A 24,009-nucleotide genomic window follows, 5' to 3' on the forward strand; every position below is an offset into this window, starting at 1 on the left:
AGAAACAGAAATACAAGGGGCCCACTAGAGCATCTCTCCTAATTACAAAATCCTTTTGCTCTAAATACAATCCCTCATTATTAAATGTCTTGTCTTTTTACAATTCCCTGATGACTGCATGTATAATTGATTACGGTATCCTAGGTGTTTGAAATTAGCTGCTTTTTCAGCAAAAAAGACTGATTCACAGCTTATAACAGCTCAGAGCCTGATCTAAAAAAAAAAAAAAAGTGATAAAGTGATGGAATTGTGCCCATGAATAAGTTAAGTGGAAGTCCCGATACTGACAAAATACACTTGAAGAGATCCCTGAAGGCAGAGACATCCAAAGTCTGTAGTGACAACAAATTTTTCTGGTGTATATGAAAAACTCCTATGCATTGCTCTACTATGGTCTCAAGCAGCATCTCATCTGTATACAATTCACTGCCTGGAAATAAAACCTAATCATATATGTGATCTTTCCATATAGATTAAGATATCACAAGCTCACTGGCCACTAGAGTGAGGGCTGGCACCATCCTATGGAATTTGACCGGAGAGAGGAAGACAGTTAGGTGACAAGAGGACAGTGATTGTTCTTCAGACTTTAATTTTTTTTCCCTCCATTTCAGCTAAGAGTGCATGAACTGAACCTGAAAAATTCCAAGACAGACATAAAGAAAAGCCAAATTAGGAGCCGCCAAAGCTTTGCCTTGAAAATTATGAGTCTGTTGAACTATCAGATCTGCTGAAAGCTGATACACTGCAGCCAGATTCCTCACCCTTGCTCCTATCTATTATTGTTTGGCAGAAAGACATCACAAGTAAATTTGGTGGTCAAGCTCAAATGATACTTTTTTTTCATATCTATTTGGCTGCTTCAAAGGAAGAGGGAAAGGAGGGAAACGGACAGTTTTCGTAACAGAAATAGTTCAGATTGATTACTTGGGGAACCTTGAAGATTTAACATAAGACTGAAAAATATTTGTGTGTCACCTGAGTGAAGAACCTCTCTAACTTTTCTGTCAAATTTCTCCATTTTCCTCTGAAGGAGGAATAGTACAAGAACGATATCATGCAGTTGGAGGTGGAAGATAATCACAGCTAGCTTATCCTAGGAAAAAAGGCACATAAGTAACTAGCTCCTTGCAGCATCTACCAGAGAGCAAAGAGCCTTCAAGAAACCATTGTAAGGTAAAGCTGAGCAGCAACATCAGCCACAATAATTATTAGTCATCTGGTTCTTATGCATCACTCTCTTCATCTGCAATTGAAAACTGCTTTCCACAGGAAGTTTTCCTACCTGCATCTTAAAAATAAGGGAAACTAAGCACAGAGAGATGAAGTGATAAGCTAGACATCACAGAGGGACTGAGAAGTCATGAATAGAGCATCAGTCGCCTAGCGACAGGACAGTACTTGGTCATTCATACCACTTCCCAGTAAGAAATGGATTTTATATTTGGAAAAAAACACGTCATACACCAACTTAGCTTCTCAAGAAGAATATTGCTCATTCTCATTTCAATACATTTAAGCTAACAAAAGTTTCTATGGATATTGCATGTTAGTTTTTAATCATTCTGCAATGTAGTTATACTTTTCCAACACAATCTTCTACTATAAATTTTTATGCAAACTATCCATAAGCAAAGATAGCATGGCAAGGTGTTGGCAAGCCTTGATCTTGTAAAATCTCTCTTTCAATTTTCTGTTACACAATTGTCTGTTGCCACATTTTCTAACCTTTGAAATAAGCAGGGCTTTTCATACTAGATAATATTTTCCTTTGAGAATGAATACAATACGAACACAGTAATTGGTTTGTTTCTACCTGTAGGCTATCTAGTCACAATGTGGGAGATCAGGGTTTTTTTTTTTAAGATGTGCACTAAAAAAAGAATACTGCTATTAAAATTACGCCTTTTCTCTCTTTGAAACTCTAAATCATCCTTGCTTATAGTTCAAATCAAATTTATAAACCAACAAGAGTTCACTCAAATCTTGTTTGGAAAAAACACATCCCTGAAATCACTTGGAAGAAAGGCTGCTGTTCAAATACATACAAATCTCCTCCATGCATGAGTTACAGTTAATATCATGTCTGAATTATATTTAAAACTTATCAATTAGACCACATGCTAACTACTGATCTTTATTTCATTGAGAAAGTGCATCCCTTGTTAAGTTTATCTCAGATTTACTTTGAAAAATATTTTTTTTCAAAGTTATGTATTTATTATTTCTAATACATTCTTATGTTTTGTTTTCTCTTTCAAACTGGAAGGTTTGGGGTTCACACTTTTCATTCTATTTGCTTAAACTGCGGAATAAATTGTTTGCATTTAACATTAACAATGTCAGGGTGAAAACGCTGTATGCATGCATGACTGTGAGCAATCATCAGCTCAAAACTACAGATTTTTTAAGTCTTCGTAAACAGGGCTTTACTGAGTAAAAGCCTTTAAAAAACAGTTATACTATTAGATTAATGCTACTTGATCTTATTTTTAAATCTATAAGAGCTTTTGTAAGCTATTATTAGTTTAACTGCCATACTAACTGATTTCTTTTATCCACAGCAAAGACTCAAAGTAATCAGTGGTTCAGACTTCTCCCTCAGCCACTGCTTTAAATATCACTTGTAGGGATGAGAAAAGGGTTTGGGGTCAACTCCTTCCAAGCCTTGGCCTCCTGACAGATTTTCTTCAGATAACTGTGATGTTGCCTAGCGTTTGGTAATAGCTATTATTGCTATGGTATTTCATCGTGTACAGCAGTTTTCAAAACGTATTTTGAAAACAGCAGGGAGAATGAAGATATGAGAGGTTGCTTGAAGCACAAAAGAGGACATGAAAGAAGGTACAAAGGTTAATGCTGGAAACAAGTCAAAAGAAACTGCCTGACAGATGGCATCCCAGAAAGGAAGGACTCTATGGTAAGATTCAGACATGAAAGGGAAAGTCAGTCCAGATGGTGACTGACAGCACTGATTACAAAACTCAGTTTCCATTAAAGGCAATGGGAGCTTTACTCCAGTAATAAGGATGATGGCACTGAAGTCTATTTTGTTGAAAATCCTGTTGTTTTGCTATGAAATACTCTGTAAGAACTTGTCTAATTCTACAGCATCGCACTGCAACTTCTATATAAAAACTAAGACTACATAGCAGGCATGTATTTACGAAAGAGAGATCTAAAACAAATTTCTACATCATATGTAAAAGCGCAGTGCAGTAGCAGGTTTTGGCAGATCAGTATGCAATGATTCAGGAAGACCTTATTGTGGCCTTTCAATATATAAAGGGAGCTTACAAGAAAGATGGAGAGAGACTTTTTAGCAAGGCCTGTAGTGTCAGGACAAGGGACAACAGTTTTAAACTGAAAAAGGGTAGATTTAGATTGGACATTTTTACAATAAGGGTATTGAGACATTGCAACAGGTTACCCAGAGAAGTTGTGGATGCCCCGTTATTGGAAGTGTTCAAGGTCAAGTTTGACAGGGCTTTGAGCAAATTGATCTAGTGAAAGATGTCCCTGCTCATGGCAAAGGGGTTGGACTAGATGATCTTTGAGGTCCCTTCCAGCCCAATCCATTCTATGATTCTAAAACTAAATTCCAGGAGAGTTCTTCAAAAACACTTTTTCCATCTTAAATGTACTGTTTTGCATTAGCAACTTCACATTATGCTATTCACTTAAAAAAAAAAAAAAAAAGAGAGAAAGGAAAGGAAAAAAGAGATGAGCTTTTATCTTCACCAGTTACTGTCAGCAGACTCTTTAAGTGGTGTTCTGGTAAGCACCTGGCAAATCTCTGACCAGCACAGCCTACAGAATCCTAATGAGTAAGGTTTTCTGTAAGTAACCCCTACTGAAGCAGGGAAAAAGAAAAGACTTTCTTTTTTATTCCTAGATGGTTCAGACATCTACCTTCCTGTGGTAGATCTATTCGTATTGAAATCCAAAATACAGTCTTAATACCAAAGAAAGTTAAATACGAGGAAAACAGGAACCATTTGGAAATAGCAAAACATCACATTCATATCTAGTACATACTCATGAGTTCAAGTCACAGGGCAATGAACGTAAAGTTCTGCAGATATTCCACAGAGCCATTTAAATATTTTTAAAGCCATAATCTCTTTATAGGCAACATATCAACATAAGCAAATATTTCCCTTCAATGTTAAAAAATCCCAAACATCCTGAAACAAAAACCACAATCCCTCCAATCTGTTCCACACGTACTGACACAATACCACAATCTCAGACTCAGGATATTCCTTATGACGCTCTACCATACTCAACACATCCCTGTTTACCCGAGGAGGAAAAACATAACACTATTTAGAAGTGCGTCCTGGTTTTGGCTGGAATAGAGTTAGTTTTCTTCTTAGTAGCTAGAATAGCGCTGCATTTTGGATTTAGTATGGGATTTGGTGTGAGAAGAATGTTGATAACACACTGATGTTTTTAGTTGTTGCTAAGGAAATCCAGGACTTTTCAGCTTCCCATGTTTTGTCAATGAGCAGGTGCACAACAAGCTGGGAGGGAGCATGGCTGGAACAACAAACCCACAACTCCTATTTTAAGATTTGAGCTTGGGTTTAGAATTGAGGCTGGAATTGGCCAATGGCATATTCCATATCATGCAATATCATGCCCAGTATATAGATGATGGTTGGCCGGGAAGCTCTTTCTCTCTCTTCGGGGCTCATTGTCTCTTCTGGGATTGCAGTTTCGGGATCTCTCTTCTTTGGGATCGTGTCGTGGGTTAGGCTGAAACCCCCCCCCCCCCACACAGCCGGTCACTCCCCCTCCCCGACAAACGAGGGAGAGAATTAAAGGATAAACGGGAAACCTGTGGGTTGAGATAAGAATGATTTAATACAGATGATTTAATACACAGTGTAGGTGCTCACCACCCCCTCGTATGCGAAGCCCGTCTCGTCCCAAAGCTACAATCCCGGACAAATGCGAGGCCCCGAAATAGAGAGGGGCAGAGAGGGAGAGAGAGAGAGAGAGAGAGAAGAAAGAAAAACAACAGAGCAACAGTGCAGCAAGCGCAAAAGAGCAAAAGTGCAAAAGAGCCAAAGTGCAAAAGCCCTTCCTCCCGGCTGACCCTCACTTTTATACTGGGCATGACGCTGCATGATATGGAATACTAATTGGCCAGTTTGGCCCTCAGTCTTAAGTTCCACCACAAATCACAAGGGGAATCGTGTCCCCCTTGTCCCAGCTATGCTCCCCCCTTATCCCGCCGTGCTTCTGCACTCCGGCACACTGAAAAGTCCTTAGCAGCTTGTTATCAGTGTTCTTCTCAGAGTGAGCCTCTGAGTAAAACCAAAACACGGAGCTCTTCTAGCTGTTAAAAAACTCTGTCCCAGCTAAAACTAGGACAGATCGCTAGCTGGGGATGGGCTGGGTGTTGGTTAGTGGGTAGTGAGCAATTGTACTGTGCATCACTCGTTTGTATATATTATTATATTTTTAATTATTATTTTTGTAATGATTACTTCTGATTTTATTTCAATTATTAAATTGTTCTTACGTCAACCCACAAATCTCCTTCCCTTTTCCCCTTTAATTCTCTTCCCCATCCCTGGAGGGTGGGGGAGGGTCAACAAATGGCTGTATGGTTTTTACTTGCCAGTTGGATTAAACCATGACAGGGAAAGAATAACAGAAAACGTTTCATAAAAATTAAAGGCAAACTAAGTATGCAGAAGACATTGGGATCCTATTGCTAGCACCTAATGGAGGACAGAGACTATAGGGATCAGTGCCCCTATAAATATCAACTAAGGTTTAGAACAGTGAAGTTGTCTCTTTAGTTTCCCTCAAATACTAACTCATGCACCAAGACATACATTTATAATAGGAAAATACGTATTGTTACAGTTACACTTAGTCTAAGACACATGCTTTCTCAGTGTGCCACACCTCAAATTCATTGTGGAGCTGACACTGACCCTGCCTGGCATTTATTATTCTTTCTGGCTTACCAGAACACTCTGCAGCATCGAGTAACTAATTTGAAATCTTTTTCTGTTCCACAACTTGGTTTCTTATCAGCAGCTACTATGGATTACTAACTTACACGTTGTTAGTTTAAGAATGACTCTTGTAAGTGTCATACAAAAAGGTCCATCTAGTCAACTATCTGTTTCTGAAAGTGATCAACAGCAAATGACAAAGATATAAATACACAGCAAGCATACAACTTCACTTTCCCACAAGACCCTTTGAGCCTCGAACAACTGGTGGTTCAAGGACTTTTCAAGCCAGAGGTGCTGTCTTCAGGCCCTAATGGATTTTTCTTCCATGAATGTATTCAGTTGTTTCTTGAAGCCATGTAAGCTTTTAATATTCACAATCCTTGGTTCAGAAAGCTCCACAGCTTAATAACCTATTGCACAAAGACCTGTACCTGTCATTTGTTTTGAACCTGACACAGTACTTAATTTGATACTATTATTTCTATTGAAAGAGAGAGTGAATAAAGTGATCCTGCCTCTTTTCCCTGTTACTCTCTTCTCAGATACCTCTCAGCCCTCTCATGAGTCACTCAACAATGAAGCCTTTACTTAATCCAGGGACTCTTCATAGGTATCTTTTCCACCCCATCTGATATGATTACGATTGGACAAGAATTGCATACAGTATTTGAGAGTACAAAATGCATTTACACAGTAGTCATAACAATGTTATCCTCTTTGATACAAAAGCTAACATTTTCATAAAACTAATATAAGCATCAAGAGCTCCTTCCTGAGCAGCAATTACTATGTCAAAAGTTATTGCTGTAGGTGTAAAACCAGGATTATTTACTTCTCTATATACATTATTTTATATTTATCCACATTTTACTTCAGAGTGTTAGACGAAGAAAGAAGATCGTGTGGAGAGATCTTTAGCTGTAGCAGTAAAATTCTGCCCGTATCCTACTCTAATTGTCCCATTTCTTATTTTCTGTATTTTCCATTATATAAACTCTGCCTGTCATAATGAATCTTCCAAACACTGCTATTGATCCCATAGATCGTTTTTTTATGCCCATTTTGTAGGCATGGATCATCTTAGTTTTCAAGCACCTTGGAAGTACCTCAGAACATTAACAATCCCAAAACATAAAAGGGTTTTTATTTTCCTTTCCATGATTCTTCTGAAGAAGCTGCAATGAATCTTTCTGGTCTTGTTTCATATTTTATGTCTCCTCTTAAGTGGCTCGATGTTCAAGATCTTTGCTGATCTTGAGTGTCTCAGTCACTGTGAAAACACGGTTCTCCTACACAAGGTAGGAGTCTTAATTTCAAACACTGTTTTTGTGTCTCTTAGATAGTTAATAGGCCTCTAAATTAGTTGAAAATATTGTTCTGGGGAGGTGCATATTCTGTTTATGTCAAACAAATTTCTACCAGTTCTGTGTAGGTGCACTTTTGGGCCATGACTGAAGTCAGTTTTCAGCTTCTCTTCCGGAACATCAATTTAACAAAAAAACCCTACAACCACAGCATAAAGTTACTGGTGAAACTTAACGGTCACTTAAGTTTCCAGAGCACTGCCAAACCTGTGAAGTCCAATGACTTTGAAGAGTGGCAATGTCAAAAAGGCAAGCCTGCTTTCTCAGCACACTAGTACAAAAAGGTAACCACATGTACAACAGAAGAAAACAAGATTATCAAGAGTCTCCTCTCAAGAAAGAGCCTCAGTTTGCTACATAAAAATATGAAGCATGCTTTATTCACACATTTTCAATTCATTACAACGTTAAAAGCCCACAGGTCATGTTTGTACGATGCGGTTAACATAAAACTAAGAGCTTACTGCAATCAAAATAAAATATTCCTCACTGGCACTACTTCAATAATTGACCTAGCCCAGGGTCATTTTAAAACAGTTTAAATGCATCATTAATCCAGGGTATTCCAAAGCAGCTTTACTAATATGCTATAATAAATTAGAATAGAGAAGCAAGGTTGCACTTAGCATGCATTTAAAAAAAAAAAAAAAAAAAATAATATAACAATACATGCCAGAGATGTAGATTAGAGCAACATGAAAGAAGGCACAGGAAACTTGATAGGAACATTACCTAGAAGTTCCATAAATATATTTGATGGAATGTATTTTCCTTATTATTCTCCTGGCTGTGCATTTTCCTTTCTTTCATGTTTCCTTCCTGTCACTTCCATCCTAACACTGGCAGCTTCTCACTCTCTGTTATCTTTAAAAGAGAGTAGCTGGTCTCTCTAACAAGCAGATCAGTAAATTGGAGGTTAATCTGCTATATGAAGAAGGTTACTAAATGGAAGAGAAGGTCATTCATTTGATTATTTTAGAACACACGTCAGGAAAAAAAGTAAGTTAGCAAAGTATATTGTAAAGACAGCAGCCTTAAGCAAGCGTTTTTTGAACAAACTTGTGTATGGTCTCCTAAAGAAATCTATATGAGTCCATTGTCTAAAAAATAGAAACGACTAACAGGAAAGATTGGAAAGAATTAAGTGAATAAATTAAATAAGCCAACATCTTTATTTCCTACATATTTCAAGACTTTGAAGTAGAGAGAAAAAAAAAGTTCAGTAGATTGTCTAAAGTTATCACCGTGCAGAATATAAAGCCAGACCACATACAGTCTGTGCATAAAGAGGGAGGGGGGATAAAACCAAACCAAAATCTACATTTATTAAAAAAAACAACTGGAAAATGCTAAAGACACTGTAAATCGTACTGAATTTATACTCTTAAACATTCTCTTTTCCATGTATTTGCATGATATCTTTCATAAAATCGTTCCACTCCTCATAAGATTGTTAGGGCATGTTACATTAAGAAAAATAAACTCCCTCTTCCTGTAGGAAGTGAAGATAGTGTCCTCACAACCTCCTGCCTATAAACAAACATAAACGTGTACATACATGTGCATGCATGCGTGTATATATATAATATAAACAAAAGTAAAAACTCAAAACCTACACTAGTAACCATTTCTGAAGAATCTATTCTACTAACAATGTCTTTAAAGTGCGTTGAAGAAGAGTCTCAATTCACTGAATTTTAGTTAAAATCTCACTGAATTGAGATAAAGTCTCATAAGTCACAGAACAAACATTACTACATAAAAAAAAGGCAAGTTTTTCTCAGACCTCCTCTGTCTGAAGGGGTTACAACGTGCACAGGCAGTAAATACGCATGTCCTGCGCTTGATCTCCTGTGTTCATTTGTTACATACATCCATTCCAGATGCAGAAGCAGGTTGCTGCTTAGCATGATCCCATCTCCATTGCCCTTTGCCCAATATAAAACACCATTTTTCTTCATTGTTTCTGAAGGAGACATCTGTTGTGCGTCTTGAGCATTTGAAGAAAAATTTCTCTCTCACTGGTTCATTTTGAAGTTGCTTGAATGAAAACACCTTTATCTTCAGTGACTGCATTATTACTCTGTGTGGGGTCAGCATATGAACTGCAGCACTTGGGAGCTTTTGCTGAGATACCACCTCAGTTTTCGAAAAAGTCATTCTCACGTTACTAACAACTCTTCGTCAAGCCGTGTCTCTCTACGCTTTGAGTATGGATGGTTTAAACAACATCCCAGCATCTTTACTGCTCTTGGTGCATCCTCTCCTCATGAAGCAAGGAGAAAGGGAAGATGAGGAAAGATCACAGAAGTTAGTGGAAGTTAGTTTCCAGTCAAATTTACTTTCCACCTCTCTGCAGCTTTGCTGCTTTCCCTGAAGGAGCTCCCAAGTTCCCTTCCCTCTTCTGCAGCCCTTCCTGCACACATGGCATATCCTCAGTGCTCAAGATGTCAGCTTTCAATTTTGTTTTTAAATGCCATTGGTACACATAGGCAGCTGGTGGAGGTGAACACAAATTCACTTTCATGTTAGCAAAGCATAGGCCAATATATATGTTCTGGCTGTGCTTTCACTGAGCTCGTCTTAAATGGATTACTTTAGGGAAAATGGAGAGATAAAACCACTCTCCTCAGACCGCTATATGGGTCAAGAAGTAATATAGATCAAAATATAATCTAACCATCATTAGGAGGAGTGTCTCCTAAAGAAGAAATTCCCACCACTTCACCATCATTGGGAGTTGTGTCAAGGATGCCCTTATGCTCAAAAATATATAAACTGATGTCAAACACAGGTTACATATACTTCAGGAATATTTCGCTTTGAGACTTTTGCATGTCATTTTTGAGTTTTCTGATAATTTTTACAGCCATAACAAGTACTTTTTACGTCCATGCATGCTGCGTCTCTAATGATTTTGTAATGTTAGTGAGGAATTCATTACTTAATGTCATAAAAGTTCTGGATTTACATTTTTATACTGGTGTCATAATTGCAAAATTTGATCAGCAATTTGACTGTCACTTCAGTTTATGTTGAGCAATTCTGGAAAAACAACATCCGTTCGAGCCTGTCATTCATTTTCTATCCATATCAAATGCAACTTAAAATGTAGTCATTTATCAGAGCCTGAAAAATAGCAATATATTTCTTGTAGGATGGCATTAATGTGTCTTTTTCACGTACTCCCCATGCTAATGTGAAACTACTCCTCTGTAGAAAAAGCAATCCAGATATTTCCAAGATTCAAGCAATCCAATATAATAATTTACCCAGCAATCAAATGTGATCTCAAAAACATTAAAGAAACTGAAATGTGTTTTTGCCCAGAAAAGCAAATAAAAAGGAGAGAAAGAAGTGAGAGTAGGAGTTTCGTTGCTATGTTGAAAATAAGAGGGCTTTCCCCACTGAAGGGCCATAGTAGGTATTTTGCCTCTCACGTATAAAAAAAAAATCCAATAAGTGAACAATTGCATTAAACTACGTATTACATTCTGCGAAAGACAGATGATTCAGAGCTAGTAAACCACTGAAGGATACTGGTTCGGCATAAAATTTGGTAGAATTTACAGTCTCTTCTCAAGTTATCTAGATCTAGCTAACTTCTTCTGCATCTGTGTGGGCTTTGCCAGAAACTGGCAAAGTTTTGCCAAGGGTATAGTTAATCTGTGCAGAAGAGAGATTTCTGTTGCCAGTATCTGTTGGAGCCATCGTAGGCTGGAAAATCTCAAACCTCCCAAGTCTATATGCATTTCTTTGACCTTGCCTTCTCCAATATAACCCCATAAAGCTTCAGCAGCATTACCCAAGTGTTACATTACAAGCACAACTTTTATCCCAGGGACCGGATGACAAAACAGAAAGACAAACTGTCTGTGACAGACAATTATGTTATCTTACGCAAAACTAGGAGATTTTAGTCACAGCAAGGCAAAACCATATGAGATAAAGTACTTATCTCACACTACAGAAGCTGTTGACATTGCAGGAATACATGTGCAGGGCCTGTATTTCTCAGACATTGGCTCTGAAGAGAGACATGGGGAGCCCTTGCTCTTCCCTGTATTCGTCTATGAACAAAACTTGCCACAGTCTGGCTATAAAATGTTCTTGCTTGTTCTAAACATTTGCTTGCATTCTCCTAGCACTTAGTTTATAGAAAACAATTTTCAGAGAGCAACAATAAGTAAACAAACTAAAATTTTCTAAACAAACTCATCCGTTATTCTATTTTCAATACAAGTATGAAAATTATGCCTTAAGCAAATGAGCACCTTAAGTTAGTCTGATAAATCTATAGTTACACACTTCAGTGAGCAATCCAATTTCTAAAGCACCCTGTATTAACACTGGTCTCCTGACCAAATTCTAGTTCAGATAATTACTCTGCCTAGCTAAATCTCTTACCAGTATCACATCCTGTCATAAACCGCAGTATAGCACAGGAGTAAACTGTTAAATCACTGTTGCATCTTAAGCACAGAATCAATGGTTTATCACTGATTGATGAAACATTTAAGTTGCATGCTCCAGATTTTCTAGTCTGCTATGTCCAATTTGCACTGTAAATTTGGCATTTAAAAAAATTAAATCATAGAATGGTTAGGGTTGGAAGGGACCCTGAAGATCATCTAGTTCCAACCCCCCTGCCATGGGCAGAGAAATCCTCCACTACACCAGGTTGCCCAAAGCCTCATCCAACCTGGCCTTGAACACTTCCAGGGATGGGGCATTCACAGCTTCTCTAGGCAACCTGTTCCAGTGCCTCACCACCCTATGAGTGAAGAATTTCTTCCTTATCTCTAATCTAAATCTCCTCTCTTTGAGTTTAAAGCCATTGCCCCTTGTCCTATCACTACACGCCCTTGGAAAAAGTCCCTTTCCAGCTTTCCTGTAGGCCCCCTTTAAGTACTGGAAGGCTGCTATAAGATCACCCTGGAGCCTTCTCTTCTCCAGGCTGAACAGCCCCAACTCTCTCAGCCTGTCTTCATAGCAGAGGTGTTCCAGCCCTCGGATCATCTTTGTGGCCCTGCTCTGGATTTGCTCCCGCAGCTCCATGTCCTTCTTGAGTTGGGGACTCCAGAGCTGAATGCAGTACTCCAGGTGGGGTCTGACGAGAGCAGAGTAGAGGGGCAGAATCACCTTCCTTGGCCTGCTGGCCATGCTTCTTTTGATACAGCCCAGGAGACAGTTGAAATAAATAAATCAACTGGCAAAGTGTTAGAAACTGCACTGGACATGGTAACTCAGCTGGCACAAACCTGACAGAGTTTTCAGGGCAGTGCACAATCACGGCACTGCCGGACATCACCAATCTCCAAACTCCTTGTTGCTGCAGCTCTCACAGGGATTACCTCACATACGGCTCTGAAAAAGACATGCAGATATTCTTCAACTACTTCAGGCAAAAGTCTTGCAGATAGGCTTAAACTGTTGTGGAGGTGGTTTCAGATGATCCAATGAAGCATCTGTCAAACACCATTACATCCTGTCACCAATGATTTAGCTGAAAAATTCAGGCATTGGATGGTAACCAACAGCTGGAGGTGACAAGGGAAAGGAATGCTGTAGTTATCTGTTAAAGCCACATGTGACTAGATGAAAGCCTTGTATTTTAGCTAGTGACTGCTTTCTAAAGCGAGAGCAGAGGTCTTCATTAAACAAGATCTGACCAGGAGAAAGAGGGGATAGGAAATTCCTTCAATAAGATTGGCCAAGAGACCTTAAAATGGCAGCATAAAATAACATTGTCCCTGTGAAACACTACCTGGAACACGAACATGGCAACTCTGACCCTGAAGAGTACAAACATCCAGAGTGGGCTATTGTAGCCTATATATTTCTGTGTTAGCTGTACATACTCCTCACCATTTTTATTCCTACAATTCTCTTAATAGATTGCTATTAGTTTGGTGATTAAAGAGCTGACTTGAATCACCAGGTGTTCGCATAACTTGGAGTTGTGTCATCTTCTCTATGAAGAAAGATGTGTGAAAATTATGGAAATGAAGGTGAATAATTTGAAAGAGAAGCATGAAATCCTGTTAAATTCCTGCAATAGATTTTCTTCCGCTCCTTTACCTCTTGAGAGAAACTCCTCAAGTAGGCCGCTTCTATAGGGGTTTTTCATAAAGAAGAGGGAAAGCATTTCTCTTCTGAAGACATATTTTGAGAAAGATTACCCAGCCAAACCCATCACACAGCGAAACTCCTCCAAATGTGACAATTGTCAAAACCAGTTTGAAACCAATGAATCACAATAAACCTTGACCTTAAAAACCAGTTTACACTGGAATTCTCAGAAAGGAGTTGGTTCAGCAGGTTGACATCTCCTGATAAAGCCTTTTCACATTCTAAAGAAACATTAAAAACTAGGACTGCTATTTCTTTCAGTCAGCGTAATTTGTCTCTTGACAGTGAGGAACACTTACCACAGATGTAGGACTTTTAGCTTGAGATTCCTGAGCTTCATTGTACTTAACTTGTGAACCTTTGAGTTAATTTTTTGAGCCTTACTTTAAGCAACTAAACATGTCTGCTCCTGGACTTGATCCATTGAAATACTTAGCATACACTCAGTTTTGCTGAAGTCAATTGCTATAAATGTGTGCATCAGCATATCGCTAGACAAAGACCATAAGTTATCTGTCTGAGCATTAAGAAAAAAAAAAAAACAAAAGAAAATAAAAGCTGAATTGTTCTTTCTGTCTGTATGCTTACACACACGGTTGCATCCCCACTGAGTGGCACACACAGGGCCATAGCAGAGTTTGGCTCCCCATCAGGACACACCTATGGTACTGCTGCAATTCCCCAGACCTAAATACAAGAGCTACCTTCCCTGCACAAGGAGATGAGGAAGTTTAGGAACAAAGCAAGCATCATGTCCCACTGAGGGGACAAAACACACCTCAGGTACGCCCCCTAATCAGTGAGCAATTCTGTATCCCACTGCTTCAATAAGGCCATAGAGTCCCCCTCATCACAGTGGTCTTTCCACAAGGCCAAATGTTGGCATGCACAGAGGTTTCTTGACCTTGTGTTTTGACTTGGATAAATCTGAAATGACTGTGCTTAAAAAAAAAAAAGGTAACCATACACAATAATATTAACTGAAATGCATTACAAACACTGATTTAAATGGAAAGAAAACTAAATATAGAAGTCAGTCCATTTTATCCTGTAAGATATACTCTGTTTAGTAACATTCCTGAAAATTGATAGGTATTAAATTAACCACAGGAGGGCTCCCTCTGGTATACCAAATACGACAGAAACATACTGTTAATTGCCAAAAATAATATTGTATCTTAAAAGCAACAAAGGTTTTAGACCTTAAATGATATTTTTGCTCAGTAGGCTCCGATATATACAGGGAAATGAAATTATACATGAACAATTCGAATAAAGAAGTGAATTACAGAAGTGTTAACTGTATGACTGTTAAATACTGAAATGGCAAACGCAGGTTAACAATGCACTGCATTTTAAGACACTAAGCTCTGTTTCGCCATGCCATGTATAGGGACCCCTGGAGCTGACACACCGGCACAGCAATGAACAGAGCTGGAGAATAAAAGAGGATTGAACACACCGGGTCCCAGCTGCTGCTCTGGGGAGAGAAATGAGAACTTGCTTGAAACAGCACACGCATAGAAACTGAGCACGGAAAGCAAGGTTTCATTTTATCAGTATTTTTTATGGTCAGCACATGCACACTCCCAAAATAGTACAAGTTAATGTCAGCAATAGTCAAGCAGCTACTTTTGTAGACTTGAGCCTGCTTGTCAATCTACACTTTATTTACTTCTGTTAAACAGAAACAAAACTCTCCCACCTCCCAAGTTTGCGGTGAGAGCAAAGGTAAGTAACAGACAGGGGAACTAAATACATAAGTAACCGACAGTGTCTTGACAGAACAATCATAGGAAATAGGTGTCTACTTGTGTCCTAATCAAACCACACTTTGTATAAGGTTTTGTAGCTGTTGAAATCGACTGGAAAAGCAAGGGAAATACAGCTAATTGGGGGGGGGGGGGGGGGGTGTGTGGAATTAAGTTTCACTTTCAAGATGCAGCTTTTATGCAGCTCCAGAAACAGAATTCACCAGCCCAAGCTTTGTACTTCACTGGCATCAACTGTGAGTAAACAGAGTTAACCATCCTGGAACAATAATTATTACCAGAACTTGTGTACTAAACAGTAGGAAACATTACACTTTGGGATAAATTTAACTTTTCCTCTCTTTCACAGACTTCAGAAACTAATGACTGTTTGTTTGCAAGACAGAGCCTGAAACTGCTTCCTGGATTCAGGAGCTAAAGTCAGTACTTTCACAGCCACCAGGCTTGGAAGGTGGATTTTTGTGTCTGTTTGTCAACTATGATCCAGATCCAGGATTTGTGAGAACTAAGTTCTCCTTATCCCGAGGAGTTCATTTAAATCCGGACCTCACATATATCAAGAGAAAGACCTAACCACGGGGCTAACGAGACAAAAATACTGAATTCACTGAAAAAGGGGAAGAAAGCATGGCTCTATCCCATGGAATCACACTTTCCCCTGGCAGGATGGTTGCATTTTGGTATTTGCTTGTGCATGCACCAAAATAAAAAGGGCCAACACGCTTGAAACCTGCTCCTGCAGAAGTGCCTAAATCAGGAGGTTAAAGTAGCATGCCTCACTGCACCAAAGCATACGTGAAATGAAGCTATAAATCCATCTTCTTTCCTTACTTTACACATCATAAAGCATTTCGGTAATACACCTATGAATAAGTATTACAGAGCATCTGTGACTAAGAGATGCTGCTGTTCAATCCAATTTGAAGTGAGGACATTTGACACTGGGAAGCAGGGAGATGACAACTGAATGAAAAGAGTACCAAATGAAGTTGAAATGCATTAGAGGTTACTTCACTAGACTGCCCTCCTTTCAGCCAACCACACTGGCATCCCATAAAATCAGAAAGAAGCATCTCTCAACACTTTCACCAAATACTGATATTACAGACACTGGAAAGGTGCTGCAGGAAATTTGGTTCTTCTAGTTGAAGTTATTTGTCATATATTGAAACTATATAAACAGACAAGGATAAAGCCTTACTGCAGCCAAATAAAGTAGCACTAACTTTAGATAGCATCAGCTAACCAGGCTTGGACTATAATTATATCCTACTGGTTGTACTGCATTATTGCTTTTCCTCCACAGAAAAAAAAAAAAAACACAACAAAACTGAAATTAAAAGTTTTATCAGCATAACTTCATATCCAAAAACCCTGGCCTTCAGATTTTTTCAAAAGAAAAAAAATCAGACAGGATACTTATATCACATACATAATATTTCAGTGATTAAAAAAAACCACCAACAAAGCCAACAAACACAAAGTTAGACTAACTGTAAAAATCATAATCAGAACTCAAGGACAATATAATGTGTTAAGGAATTTATAAGACTTTTTAAAAGGCAATAAAAATACCCTATTCGATTTCCCTTATTCCCACAGTACAGCAAGGAAGACTGACTTAAAAAGAACTAAACCAGAAATTGATTATATTTTTTTCCTCACATGTACTGCTTTATTGTCAAACTATATTTTATTGAGCTTTTTGCTCTATGTAACTCAAACCTTAATATCTGTACCTTTACCCTTGAAGTTCCAATTGTGATAAACCAAAAGTAAATAACAATTATCAAAATATAAAGACCAAGTCTATCAAGTTCACGAGGGAAAACCTTAGGAAAATATGATAGGTTAAAAAAAAATTAAGTTTGCATGAAACACTTAGAGGTTAATAATGCTTATAGAATTAATATACGGCGATCAAAATCAGTAATGCTGTCTGAAATCAGAGTTGTCAATATCATTTTCTCATCTTTTAATCTTTCCTGAAGAAGAGCTACTCTGCTCAGAAATGGAATTTTCACGATGACAAAAAAAAAATACTCTTATGTAACTGATTGCAGGACTATTTTAAAGAATAAAAAAGTCAACTTAGTTTGTCATATCAGAATTTCCAGATAGCACTGAAGAACACCAGTGCCCTCTTCTAGGCACTGGGAATGTCACAGTCCCCAGGGGACACTGTTCTACCATTGATAGAAACAGACTATTTTTGCATTGTGGACTGCTTTTGAACAGCTTCTCTGCTTACTGCTGTCAGGATATCAATGCCTCCTCCATCAGCCTGCTATCCCTCCTTCGCTTCTGTGCTGTGGCACGCAGCTTAGGTGGTGGGAGCAGCTGACAGCGCCCTCATTCATGGGCAAGTCTGAGGATGTCTTCTTTAGCAATGAATTGGAAAGTTTAATTTAGAACTAGTCAGGAAAATCAGAATTTCACCATGCCACTTCCTCAAAAACACCTGATGATCAAGAACTTTAATTTAATTGTTATTAAAACAAGATGGCGTGTTTATAAACATTACCGTCAAAGTCAGAATACCACTAGACACACATTTTACCCATGAGGGCAAAACCAGTTCAGCCTATGGCTAACCTAAAGTCACTGACAGTTCTGCCCCTCTTCCATGGTCACGACATATCCCAGCAGTCTGACTGTACATCACTGTCTCATGTGCTGACTCTACATACATAGCTATGTAACCTAACACAACTTTAGAATATATAAGAAAAGTCTGCAGCAGTTTCAGCAGCACTGACCTTTAAACTTGTGTTAAGTCACACTAACTATTCAGTAATTGAACCCCTCAAGGGCAGAGACTGACTGTGTTGAGTGTTGAAATTCTTGCAACTCCTACTAACTTACTAGGGGGAAAAAAGTTACACTTCTCCTATGATACTATTTCACTATTTGTAATGTAGTCTCTTCTAACATGATCTCATTTCTAGTGTTAGTCTCAAAGAAATGCATGGACCATCTTCCCACAATTTCCTTTATATTTAAAAGAGCTGAACTCTCAACTTGTATTTCAACCCTTGTCCCTTGTATGCATTTTGAGTTATAACGTGAACATCAAAAGATACAAGTACTGTAATTGCATTACTCACCTCTACTTCAACCTGCTATCCTCATTGGGTTACAACATTGCCAACATGACTTCAATTTTGACAGTGATAGTGGAATTACATTAGAGTCAGCTGTAAGGTTCAAAGTTTCATTGCTCATTTTTATTGTTTTCCTATCAAACAGTCCCATTACTGCTCAATTAGTATTCAGGTGGGGAGAAAAGAAAGAAGAGGAAGCTAGTAAAAAGCGTCTTTCAGAAAACTTAGGATTTAAAATTTGCTGGGGTCTCATTAGCACCTCTCACTAGTCCTTCACATATGCGCAGCTGCTCATCCCCAAGGTTTTCTGCCATCATTTTATCTAGCACTTTTTTTTTTAAAGTTATTTCCCTTTGAATGCTATCCAATCATGATCTACTTTGAGCGCAGTCTTGAACATAAGAAATTTCATCTTATGTCAAGGCATGTGTCTTTTAAAAAGCCACGCAACAAACAGGAAAATTATTTGCACTGAACATCTCAGCTTTCCTAAATCACAAAGTAAATTAGAAACTGCAAAGACTACAGTATGCACCTTGCAAACTAACATAGACACTTATGATCATGTGCAGTTTGCTTTCAGCAGAAATTACTTCCAACCGAAATCTAACACCTGACACCTATTGCATTTTAAAACTCTTGGAAAGATAAAGTAAGCTTCAAATTAAGAAGCTATCCCTAACTTTCTCCTGTCGTAATAAAGTATGTTCCGTTCACCATATTTCATTAATTAAAGTTACAATACTTTGGAGGATTAACTTCTGTAATGGATAGCTATGTTAACAAAGAATCAAATATGTTATTGTTCAATTGAAGCCACTGACTTACATACATTTAGTATGCAAAAGTGCATTCTATACGTGGGTGATGACCCTTGAAATTAAGACTACTGATACACTAAAATGATACATGATGCTGTCCAATACACTCGAACACAAAGGCTATGCAAGTGGTAAACAAGCTAAAAGATCAAACAATCCCATAATTTCTTACTAGTGACCTATGAAATATTGATATTATATTTAAATTACACTGACAATTACAGTGTAGGAGCATAGCAGTGTTGAACAGAACAAATATAAGCTTTCTTAAATTACAGGCACTGCATTACCACAACTCCCTGAAACTAAACTTCACTTAGTGCAGGTCATGCTGTGATTTATGAGCTGAACATAAATCTAGCTAGTTGAAGAATAGTTCAGGAAAAAACCAGCTTCTGTTAACTGCTATTATTAATAACGGTAATCGAGGAGATTGTAAACTGGAAATACTTAAAAGTTCGTTGTGACATCAGTCTGACAAGCAGTTACACACAGCGTGGTTGCATCAGGTCACATTAGTAACAATCAGAAGAGAAAAAGACTGTCAGTCACTTCTGTCAAGTTTCCAACAGAGGAAATTAAAAATTTAAGCAGTTAGTTACCTAGATGGATCTTGGGCAATTTTAGCGGACATACAGCCCCGCACATCAGCTCAAGAAATATTACAGGCAGTCAGACAAATAAAAGTTGCGGTAAAAACTCCACTCCTCGTAATGAAAATCAGAGCCCAGCATCACCCCTGGCTAACGAACGAAGCATGTGAAATCCCACGTCCTCCTAATTTCACGGGCAGCTTCTGTGACTGCTCACCCTTGCCCTTCCAGGGGAAACCCCAAGCGGGCAGGCTCATTTGTTCGCCCACAACTTTCTCTCTCTCTCTCCAGCGCGGAGGTAGGACAACCACATGTGCTGCCGCTCTCGGCACCGCGCCGGCATCCGCCGCGCCCCGGACCCCTCCGCCGGCGCCGGTCCCCGCTCCGCCCCGGAGGGGCCGAGCGCCGGAGCCACATCCCGAGAGGCGGCAGCCCGCTCCCGCCCAGAGCAGCGGAGCTCCGCGGAGCGGCGCGGGGCAGCGCTCCCGGGCGGCTTCGCACCTACCTGCGGCTCGGCGGGTTCGGCGGGCTTCACCAGGTGCTTCTCCTTGTAGAGAGACCAGAGGCCGATGTCGGGCAGGAAAATCAGAGCCGCGGTGAAGAGCAGCGTCATTTGCAGAAACCTCTTCTGTTTCCTCTTCATGGCCAACGCCGGGCTGCTCTGGTGACGGCGGCAGCAGCAGCTACCCCAACACCACGGGGCCAGGTCCTTCCCTCCCCGCTGTCCCTCGCGGGGGCCCGGTGCCGCGGAGAAACTTCGCCCGCCCGCCTCACGCCCGCCCGCCCCGTGCCCGGGCGGGGCCGCCCCCCGCGGCGGCGGCGGCGGGGCCGAAGCTGGCGGCCGCTCCCCCCGCCCCGGCGCGGCGCTGCGCGGCGGCAGTGCCGCTCCCAGGAGAGCTCATGGATCCACCTGCGTACGGAGCGGCAAACGGCCCGACACACAGCGGGAGGAGGAAGAGAAAAAAAAAAAAAAAATCAAAAAAAGAGGTAAGAAACCCCCACAACCCGAGTCCGGTAAACAGCGTCGGCCCGAGAGAGCCCCCCTCCTCCCGGCTCCGGGGCACCGCGGGAGAGCTAGCGCTGTGCGGAGCCCCCCCGGCTCGCCGCACCCGTCCGCCTCACGTCCCCCTGCCTGCCTGGGGTGGGGGGGCGCGGCATTATGAGCTCATCACGCGTAATTTGCTCAGCAAGAGTTTAAATAAATAATTTAAAAAAAAAAAAAAAACAACAAAAAAAAACGAGAGGAGCGCAGAGGCCGGCGTCGCGGCACAGCGCGCCCCGCCGCACCGGGAAGGCGGGCACGGAGGGGGCGGCCCCCGCGCCCCCCGCCACCACGTGCGCCGACCGGGCCGGGCCGGGGGCGGGCAGCGCCGGGCCCGCCCCGCCGCGCCCCCTCATCCCGGCCGCTGTATGTGCTATCCACCGGCTAGCGCATGTGTGCTATCCACCGGTTCCGCGCCCCGGCGGGCGAGGTGGCGAGCGGAACTCTGCGGGGGCGGCCCCCTACGCGGGGACCGCGGGATAGAGTAGAGCCAGGCGGTGCCGCCGTCGCCGCCGCTGCTGCCGTCGCCGCCGCGCACCGGGGACGAGACTTGCAATTCCCGTTCCGGTCCGTCCTCCACGGCGCTACGTGAAGCGCGGGGGGAACCGCGCGGAGAGCCCGGGGCTCGGCCCGCTGCGCCAGGCGGTGCCCGAGCTCTCACCTGCCGGCGTCTCCCCGGGCTCCCCGCAGCGCCGCCTTTCCCGAGCCCGCCCGGCCGCCGGCCCATGCAGCCCGAAGTGCCTTCCCCGCACCGCCGGGGCTGAGGTCACCCTCCGCTTCGGGAGCAGCACCAAGGGAAGGAGATGCTGGAAGCGAAGGCGTTGCGGTTGCTGGCTCTACCTTGCTTGTTGCTTCGGACCCATTCGGGCTTCTCATCTGAGTTCAGCTGCTCGTTCTGACTACATAGCGCAGTTGCCCTTTCTTCTCAAACTAACCACGCTCAGCAAAACAGGAGGATACTTGGGTTAAGCTTACTAGGACCTAGTGTTCTTTCAGCTTTGTCACATCAAGCAGTGGGAAAACGTGTACCAGGCTTGTAGCGTTAATGCATCTAGAATGAACATTGAAAAATAAAGGTATGCCTAAGCTTCCCTTTTTTTCTGCCCTGCATATAAAACTTGTCACTTCAACTACAGTCCATATTTCTAATCAGTGGTAAAAATACTTCTTAATGTCTAGGTCCAAGTCCTGCAGTGAGAATCCTCTTTCTGTAACCAAAATGCATCTCTACAAACGGTGAGAAGTAGTCCCATCCTTTTTCATTGGTAGGATGGATCTTGTCCATCCACAGAACTGTCTTGTGCAGAAGGCATTTCCTACACATGCATAAAATAGTAAAAGAGGCAGTTAAAGGTTATTTTTAGGAGAGTAGCTGGAGATAAAAGAAAGCTTGTGGGAGGAACAGAAAAACTCTGAACACTGAAGGTGGAGTGGGAGGAAACAGCATAATGCTCTTCACATAAAAGCAGGTCTGGAAGGGACCTTGTGAGGTCAGCTCCTCCATGGCTCTGCCCCAAGGCACGATCAGCTGCATCTATGTCATTCTTGACAAGTGTTTGTCTAACCGGTTCTGAAGTCCTCCAGCGATAGCACCACTATAGCCTTCTCAGGCAATCTGTTCTGACTTACAGTTACAAACTTTTCCTTAATGTTTAACCTGAATCTTCCTTGCTGCGATTTCAAAGTATTACATTAGCCACCAAAGAGACAGCAAACAGTGTTCCCCTCAGGTTTTACATAGTTAAAGCCCACTTCCAGATAGTTCCACAGGCACACCAGGACATCTCGACAGCTGATGTCTCTTGCTGCTTTCATCAGGACTGTCTTCAGCTGATTTGTGTCTTTCTTTAAGTGCAACAACCAAAGCTGGACCTAATATGCTACTTGGGACCTTGTTAACTGTTTATAAGAAAAGGAGGATAGCTCTGCATGTGTCACAGTGTATACTCTTTTTCCAGGCTTCTCTGTGAAATGCAAGCTTTGGTTCTAATGTCAGCAGGCTGTTAACTAATGACGCTTTTGTGATACAATTTAAGCTCTGGCTGGTTTTGTTTCCCTCGAAATAACTATCACATAGTTTGTTATTCCTGTTTCTATCTGTATGGCTGAATACGTCTTCCTTTTGCACTGTCCCTATTGAATATAATATTTTTTTTCCAAAATATTTTCCAGTTTGTCAAAATCACTTTGAATTAAGCCTATCTTCCACTGTCATATACAAATTTAATAAACAATTTCTATTCTGTAATCCAGGCTGTTAGCAAGAACTTTAGAATGTTCAGATGTTGGACAGATCCTTACAGAGCTCTGCAAAATGTATCCTCTCACACTTGAGGGTGAGCCATTGATGCTCTACTCTCTCTGGAGTTTCCAGACAATTTTGCACTCACCCTCGTAGTTGCAAGACCTACGTAAATAAATCTCACTTGTAAGAGTGTCACGTGCAAGGCTTTGCTCTATTTTCTTAGTGACAAAGGATATACTTCATTTTTTTCTTTTCACCTCTGCCAGGCTATAAGGATGTCGTGGAAGATCACCAAACAGGCTATGCAAGCAAGTTACATTTTTTTGATTGTCGCAGCTAACCAAGAAGGTTTGCACATCAACCAAATTTTTTAAAAAACGGGTTTGTATTCAAGAGCTGAATCCACCAAAAGATTAGAAGTATTCACAAAACCAAAGGGCATTGATCTTCTTGTCAGAAATTCCACTTTCTTTTTTAGCTCGTCGTCCAAGGTTAGGAAACTTACCCAGCATATAGAAGATTTTGATTCAGCCATCTTTTTGTCTAAAGGGATTCAGCCCTGATGTTCTTTCACTCAATGCAAGAAGCATAATAGCTAGAACCATTCTAAGTATAGAAATGATTGCTATGAGATCATATAATAGTTGTATAGAAAAAGTAGGACTAGAAGCAGGAAAGATTTAGGAGATGTTGCGTACTGGAATTCCACAGCATGCTGGTTAAGTCCCTCTTCAGAGGTCAAAGTGAATGCAGACGTTCACTCTCAGGAGATGAAATTCAATTTAATTTCCTGAATCCTGAGAATGATTTTGTAGTAAGGGTCATAGTCCACAACTGGCAAATTCGTGTCTGCTTTCTAAAGAATAAAGGCACATTTTTCAGCAAACAATTTTTTTTCACACGATCATAAGCCACCTAGCCCTAATAAGAATTGCTGAATTTTTAAGACACTAAG

The 24,009-nt window shown here is 40.8% G+C and overlaps 1 protein-coding gene across 1 annotated transcript in view; it reads right to left on the reverse strand.

Annotated features, from left to right (window-relative positions):
• GALNTL6 (polypeptide N-acetylgalactosaminyltransferase like 6) overlaps window positions 1–20,410 on the reverse strand; it is a 510,232-nt gene extending 489,822 nt beyond the window's left edge. Inside the window, exon 1 of the mRNA XM_086611935.1 lies at window positions 20,273–20,410. Within this exon, the coding sequence (XP_086468061.1) occupies window positions 20,273–20,410 (138 nt within the window). The remainder of the gene's footprint in view (window positions 1–20,272) is intronic.
• Window positions 20,411–24,009: the final 3,599 nt, after the last annotated feature.

This window comes from Tauraco erythrolophus, chromosome 5 (assembly GCF_009769465.1).
Source record: "Tauraco erythrolophus isolate bTauEry1 chromosome 5, bTauEry1.pri, whole genome shotgun sequence".
NCBI lineage: Eukaryota > Metazoa > Chordata > Aves > Musophagiformes > Musophagidae > Tauraco > Tauraco erythrolophus.